The sequence below is a fragment of the Gigantopelta aegis genome, chromosome 6 (genome assembly GCF_016097555.1).
Source record: "Gigantopelta aegis isolate Gae_Host chromosome 6, Gae_host_genome, whole genome shotgun sequence".
In the NCBI taxonomy this organism is placed as follows: Eukaryota; Metazoa; Mollusca; class Gastropoda; order Neomphalida; family Peltospiridae; genus Gigantopelta; species Gigantopelta aegis.
Genome location: NC_054704.1, coordinates 63,091,623 through 63,099,544, shown reverse-complemented (window position 1 = coordinate 63,099,544; position 7,922 = coordinate 63,091,623). Strand labels below are relative to the sequence as shown.

Below are 7,922 nucleotides of genomic sequence, written 5' to 3'. Positions count from 1 at the left end.
GGTGGGGATCGGGAAGGAAATACGCGTGGAGAGAAAAAATATTAAAAATCTCCACGTAGTGGGTTATAGTTTGATTTCATAGAATCTTTTATCACATCTACGGCCCTAACACGAATATTTTCGTTTAAGTCTTTTCTAGGATGAACAACTGTACCAATTACCCACGCAATGGCATAACTATGAATATGGCCAAGTTCCTTAAAATATAAAACAAAACACAGCAATAACGATTGCGTATTTAATAATAAGGTAACAAATACAGATTTAAAGAACTTTAACAGTTAATGAATAATTAATCAGAATTAATAATAAGAAAGTCTATTTCAGCAAACTGTCGTTTTCACCAAAATCGTCAGACCGTGGCCCACCTTGCTGTGTCGACACACCAGCAACACCGCCACAAAGAGAGTAGAGAACATGCCAATCGCCATCAAGACGGCAAGACCAAAGGGCCAGGCGTACTGCACCATCGAACTATAGCTTCCAAAAGATAGCTGAGGCCACCTCTGATATTCTCTCTTCAGCGTGTTAGCATTCGGTAAAATGTCTGCTGGAGGCAAGCCATCACGCATATTCTTCTGCACATCATGTTCGACAGAGTGGTCAGTTGGAGAAGAATATTGGTCTGGACATCCAATGCATGTACCATCAGAGGATGGCGACTTTGTTGTTGACTGTTGCTTGACCTCTCCATTCAGTTCAATGATGACTTCAGACGACGAGTCTGCCACATCGTCTGTAGTCAAAAGAATCTTAATGGAATTCGTATCTGCCATCGTGGACAAGTCATCACCAAGTTGAACACTTCGTCGCTTTGTTTCCACTCTGCAGGAGTCTCCATCACAGTTGTGAAGACACAGCGTGAAATTACATCGAAATTTGACAGACACGTCTCTGCCAAGGGATATCATTTTAAAGGGAGGACTTACCGAGAGTAAACCGTCCGTTTTGAAACCCTGGTTTTTCTTGAACACTAAACCATCACCACATCCAGCTCTTAAAACGGCGTACTTTTTACCAGAGGCAATACCAACTAGGTCACAAGCGACAGGCCTGATTCCCGATTCATTTCCAGCGCCGTTACTCCGTGCTTGTAAAAGAACCTTTCGACCAACATGGATGCCAGTGGAGGGTAAATCACCACCAATCACGTCGATCAACCGGACCTCGATATCTGAATTAGACTGATCCCCTTCATGGCTTTGAATCTCCATGGGCGCAATCAAAGGCTCGACAATCCCATGGCTGGGCGACTCGATGGTCGCTCGATCACCGAATGCACATGTAACCTGAGGGGATAACGAAAATAAGTTTTATTTCCTGTATACAACATTTGTTATTCAAACAGAGAATAAATCAATCAATCAATCGTATCGCTGTGCACGTGCTGAACAAAGTGAATCATCGTTTAAAATATCTACAAATTATGGAATTACGATCACTGTGGATATTAGCCAGTCTGAATTTGCTTTTTAACAAATATGAAGTTAGGAGGTTTCATTAACAAAATACAATTACAGCAATTATTTTGTGGAAGAACAAATAAAAAAATCCAACATTTAATTCACAAAGTTTAGTATTAATGTTTATCACGCATTTTGTCGTGGCATCAAAGCCGCGGAGCTAAAAGGTTTGATTCTGGCATCGACAGCTCAGGTCATTGACGGCAAGGAACGGTCGGTCATTTCCCTTGTCAATATCTAGATCATATTCAGATACAACAAGGACACGCGTAGCTAACATCTCTTTGATAATCCTGTCGTCTGGTATGGAATCATAGGTCATAGAATGTCGTCGGTACATGCATATTCCACTGAAGAAGTTTGTTTTGTTTAACGACACCACTAGAGCACATCAATTAATCACCGGCTATTGGATGTCAAACATTTGGTAATTTCGACAGTCAGAGAGGAAACCCGCTACATTTTTCCATTAGTAGCAAGGGACCTTTTATATGCACCATCCCACAGAGAGACCAGCACATACTACGGCATTTGATATACCAGTCGTGCACTGGCTGAACAGCGATATCGCTGCCTTCTTTGATAATTAACTTCAAGGGCCATAACTGTGAAATACGAGTAAATCGTCATGAAAGTCAAACTTGATCTGTAACATCTCAGAATAAACTATACACAAAATCGTAGCTCAATATCTCAAAGCTTTGCGAAAAACCGTCTGGAAAACAATTTGTCATATCTCCTAAGTTCAAGGGTGATAACTTTGTGAAAATGGCTAACTCGCCACGAAAGTCGACCTTAATCTGTACCAGTACATGATAAAGCTACACACAAGCTTTCAGCTCATTGCGTAACCCCAAAGCACTGCGAAATAAAACCATGTGGAAAACTTTGGGGAACAGACGGACGGACAGACAGACAGACAGAGGACGGATATGAAAACCAATACGTTAAATCATTCAAATAAGTAAATATTAAGTCAACAGTTATCATCCACAAGGAGTGGTTCACAAATAGTACGCCATACATGTTCCTACTTGTCCATACGTCAGAATTAAAATGATATAATATATATATATATATATACTCTTCAAAAGAAGAAACGCAAAACCACATTGTCGTAACATTTGGAGAATTGATTTAATTATTGAATGGTGAGTCCGATAATTACCAAATGTTGCAGGATTGTTCACAATTCACTCTAGTCCATTGTGAGTAAGTGATAGGACACACCACCAAGGTCAAGGTCATCTGGAGTCAATACCGGGTGTGGCCTCCGCGTGTGTTGACAACTGCCTGGCACCGCCTGCCCATTGAAGCAACCAGAGTACGGATGTCGTCCCGGGGGATGGTGGCCCACTCGGCCTGCAAGGCTGCTGCCAGCTCGGGCAGGGTCTGGGGCTGTGGTTGTCGCTGTCGGAGGCGTCGGTCCAACTCGTCCCATAGATGCTCAACTGGGTTCAAATCCGGTGATATCGATGGCCAAGGAAGGACATTAATGTTGTTGTTCTGTAGGAAAGCCGTTGTGAGACGTGCTGTGTGAGGCTGGCGTTGTCATGTTGGAACACTGCGTTTGGCGTTGGCCATAACTGGAACGATGTGTGGCCGGAGGATCTGGTCTGTAGCCCTGTGCATTCAGGTTGCCCTGCACGTGGACCAGGTCAGTTCTGCCAGTGTGTGAGATGGCTGCCCACACCATGACACTACCCCCGCCGAATCTGTCCACTTCCTGCACGCAGTTTGCCGCATAACGTTCACCACGACGCCTATACACGCGACATCTTCCATCATGACGTCGGAGCAGAAATCGGGACTCGTCACTGAACCACACCTGTCTCCATCGCAGTTGAGGCCATTGTCGATGAATCTGGCACCACTGCAGTCGGAGTCGACGGTGTTGTGGTGTTAGATGACACCTCGAACTGGACGTCTGGCACGAATTCCTACCTCACGTAGGCGGTTCCGTACGGTCTGGTCGGATATCCTGCGCAAACCTGGTATTGCTGCGGCTGTGGAGGTGGCAGTAGTCAATCGTTCCCGAAGGTGGCGTACCCGGATGTAGCGGTCCTGCCCGGGGGTAGTGACCCGTGGTCGACCGGATCTAGGGAAGTCACGTGTGATCCATGTTGCTGGTAACGGTCCCACAGTCTGGAGATGGTGCTTGGGGACACATGGAATGCCCTGGCAACGGCCGTTCTGGATTCGCCTGCGTCTAGTCGGCCGATGGCATTGTTTCTCTGCGGTTCACTGAGACGTGGCATGTCCTGGATTGTCAACTGTCGGCCAGATACAGAGGCCAGGCAAGCGAACACCTTGCACTTTTATACTGTCGGTGTTCATGTTGCACGTGCAGACAACGCACGTGCAGTGGTGACATGGTTTGCACGTGGCTGCGTTTTTGCGAATATTCACATTTTGGAACTTTATTGTACAGTAGCTGCGTTTTATCGAATGTAACCGTGGGAATGTGTTTGGGACATGCAATGACCTTATATTCACAAAGCATGAACCGGTAGGAAACATAAAATCGGAGTTATAACCCATTTGTACCCTTTTGCGTTTCTTTTTTTGAAGAGTATATATATATATATATATATAAAGTCGGAATAATTCTTAATACCAACATGGTTATGCAATAAATTACAACATCAGTCAAAAATTTACCTTCACAGGTACAACTGTAATAATTTGTTTTAAAAACTAAAACCACCATTTTCAACCCCAAAACGTGATTGTTGTCGAGCACTTCTGTTGTATTGGAAGGAGGGGGGGGGGGGGGGGGGGGTATAGTGTTAAGACCCAATTCTGTGATAAAAAAAACGCGACCTATATTGTAATAATTATCCATTTTGTAACAAAACAAGCATTCAGAGAATACTGCTAAAGCAATGCATGTTCCCTACCGGGCCAAACAAATTTTCATATCTTCTAAGCTCAAGGGCCATAACTCTCTGAAATTTGCAATGAAATTTATTTTGAACTGACTTATGTCCATAATAGGTTAAAATTTAATTAAAAACTTGTTCATTGGTGTGGGGTAGGGGTAGGGGAATCTTGACGAAACATGGTTTATGGTCATAAACACATTGAAATGTATGAATCCCATTATTCAAAGCCTCAAGTATAACAGTTTACAATTGTATAGATACCTGATAGGTCTTCTCTAGTGTATGGATTTCACTGCCTCTCTCCCCCCACGACACTGTCACCTGAACAGTATACATCTCCGTTGCCGTCTTCTTTGTGAACACGCAGCGTCCACTCGTAGACCCGCCATAGAAAAGGGGGACATAGTACTCGACGGTATTGTTCGTCATAAACGCAACCCTCTCGTTCGACTTGCAGACAGCTTCTGCAGAAATGGAAAGGTCGGTCTTAATTTCGAGCCATGCATTATCAGACGTGGAGTTGCCGCAGTAAGGAGTGACCGCCAAAATCCATTGTTCTGGGTCGTCGTAGTCGTTGCAAGACACAACGACGATGGCGGCGAGGGTGATAACGCTGCGAAGAGCATTCCAGGCAGCCATGATCACAGCCTTCTTCCTCGTCTGCGGGTCAGACGACAACTGAGGAACATATCATCAAAACCAGACAGATTTCGCTTGCACGTGCACGGAATGTCTCATCCCATCGAGGTGGACAGGTTTACCCAGGGTTGTTCAGAATTTATTAAATGCGGGTAGCGGGAGACATCATATTAATTATTTTATGCTTTATGGGTATGCTGCACTTTTTTTTGTTCATGTTAATAAAATGTTATTGTGTGGGTTGTGAGTAAACAAAACTGCCCCCGGCCTCCACCATGTGATAACCCCTGGAACAGTCTGTAATCAGTTGAATAATAATTTCATAATTTCATAATTATTATTATTACAATTGATTTATTTATTTTTTAAAATAATTATGTCACTAATGAACCTTCATATATTGTTTTTGCTGTTTTAAAGCTTGGAATGTATTATTTAAAATTATAAAGAAAGTTATGTATACCCAATGAACCAGGGCGTAGCATGATCTGGACCTGGGGGAGGGGGGGGGGGGGGTCGAATACGAACCAAGTGGACCCTTTTCTACTTTGTTTTTGCACCACTAGAAACTCAAAATGTATAAACCTGTATGTTTTAGTTCTGAAAGCGGACCATTTGCTTCAGCGGGGGAGGGGGGGGGGGTCGTCCAGCCTACGCCCCTGTGAACTATTGAACCCGGCTTATGAAAAACGAGCACGTGCAAAAAGTGTGGCGTTGGCTGGCTTGCCCTTCGAATACTGTATTGAAACCAACAAGATTAAAATTACAACATACGTAACAGACGCAGGGGCGTAGCGTGATCTGGACCTGGGGGGAGGGGGGGGGGGTCGAATATGAACCAAGTGGACATAGCCAGGCAGGCTGTGATATTGGTGTACGGTCCTCCTACTGGCAGCAACTATTTTTTTTAGTGACAATTTCCCTAAATTAACCCAGGGGTTATTGGTCGGCTGTCATTTTTGTCAGTGGCGGTTGATATATCTGTTTTAACATTAAGACTAGGGTGGTGTTCTTAACACAAAAATACAACGATAACGAGGTCAGGACCTTTAATGGTATGAAGAACAGGGCTGCAGAAAGTACTCGCCCGGTCGCCAAATGCGAGTAAACATTTCGACTGACGAGTTAAAAAATGCAACTACCAGTCCGACTGACTAATTTAATTTGTTATAATATATATATGTTTTTTCTTGCATTACATCCGCGGTGTGTTCTGAATAGATTGTTCTGTTAAACACTTTCGCGATGTCACTTGAATTTTGTAAATCTTGTGAAAAAAAACCTTAGTAGTTCAACATTTATTGATTTGTCATTCAAGGTTTGCTACATGATGTTGATCACTTACCAAGGGTCCTTACATTTTAGTTGGTTCTGGTCCGGCAGGGTAGTGAAATATTTCTGCAGCCCTGGATCAATATAATTACCATGATGCCAGCAACGGGCGGGGGTGGGGGTGGGGGTGGGGGTGGATTAGTTATTAATCCGCTTCACACATTCTGGCCACTCCAGCTTCAGAGTTTGGTGAGAGATGCGCCTCGGACCCCCCCCCCCCCCCCCCCCCCCCCCCACCTTCCACTTCCGACCCTTATAATAAGCAGAACTACATTTCCATTGTTAAAAAGTTAAAGGTTGTTGTGTTATCATCGGCTGTTGGATGTCGGGGCGACACGTAGCTCAGAGGTAAAGCGCTCGCTTGATGCGCGGTCGGTCCGAGATCTATCCCCGTCGGTGGGCCCACTGGGCTATTTCTCCTTCCGGCCAGTGCACCACGATTGGTCGTGGTATGTGCTGTCCTGTCTGTGAGATGGTGCATATAAAAGATCCCTTGCTACTACTGGAAAGTGTAGCGGGTTTCCTCTCTTAAGACTGTATGTCAAAATTACCAAATGTTTGATTTTCAACAGCCGATGATTAATAAATCAATGTGCCCACAGACGGGGATAGATCCTAGACCGACCGGGCATCAAGCGAGCGCTTTACCACTGGACTACGTCTCCCCCACCCCCCATCCCCACCCCACCCCACCCCCACCCCAATGTTAAAGATACTTCTCTCTAAAATGGAACTGGAAGATAATTATTTAAACTATATTATTATCTAATAACATAAGATCTTTATGAAACAAATTACGCACGCTTTTATTTCCACATGTGGCACGGGGGCAGCTATACAATAATCACGTGACCTTGCTATTAACACCAAATGTATTCTAAGATTTATTATTATAGGGGTTAGAATATAACGGCGGGGTAAATAGATGTTTATCCAAGCGAAACACAGTGTATATATTTTGGCAATGAATTTACTCGGTATAAAACCGACCGCCGGAACAAAGCTATACTACACTACCTTCGCTTTGAGCGGCTATTACAATTCGTATTACATTTAGGAAAAAAATATTATCAAACTATTTGAGCAGCAGCAATGACGCTCCTTCTAATTAACAGCTTGTGCTAGCTGTGTCTGTTGAGCAGACGACATCCGCTGGTTGTTTTCGCAGTTACCTGGTCACTTTAGATCTTCTGCAGGTGTACGTGATCTGGCTGACGTTTCGCGTGTGTTCGTTATGTTTACTGGAGAATGATCATACACTTCGGTCAGAAACCGTGTCTCACGTCAACCGTAGCTTCTTCATCTGTCATATTTGGAACGTTCGAATTTTACTAGAAATGTCCAAGGAGATTTTGACTGAATTGGATTTTACCGGAGGTATCATCTGTTCCAGAAAACAAAGATGATTTCAGTCGCAATAAACACAACCGCTGGACCCGTTGAAGTATGTTTATTTGGTAACGTAACATTGATAATTCTTAACAAAACCGCATTTCCTTTGTATGCCTACAATGTTAGTGTTATTCTCAATGTTACGTCATTTATGCTCAATGGAACACTGCCAGTGTGTAACATATCAAAGACAGGCGGTGGCAAAGAAGAT

The 7,922-nt window shown here is 43.8% G+C and overlaps 1 protein-coding gene across 1 annotated transcript; it reads right to left on the bottom strand.

Annotated features, from left to right (window-relative positions):
- Positions 1-224: 224 nt before the first annotated feature.
- On the bottom strand, positions 225-5,041 carry LOC121375790 (vitelline envelope sperm lysin receptor-like). The gene is made up of 2 exons (XM_041503435.1): positions 4,610-5,041; positions 225-1,289 (listed from the first exon to the last, which is right to left on the bottom strand). Exons 1-2 carry the CDS (start codon positions 4,985-4,987, stop codon positions 324-326), a joined length of 1,344 nt encoding a protein of 447 aa, XP_041359369.1. The 5' UTR covers positions 4,988-5,041; the 3' UTR covers positions 225-323.
- Positions 5,042-7,922: the final 2,881 nt, after the last annotated feature.

Excerpts from the sequence above, each read along its gene's own strand:
- LOC121375790 (XM_041503435.1), bottom strand. The coding sequence starts at position 4,987 with ATGGCTGCCTGGAATGCTCTTCGCAGCGTTATCACCCTCGCCGCCATC. Across the intron at positions 1,290-4,609 it reads CACTAGAGAAGACCTATCAG|GTTACATGTGCATTCGGTGA; the intron begins GTATCTATACAA and ends TTATCCCCTCAG.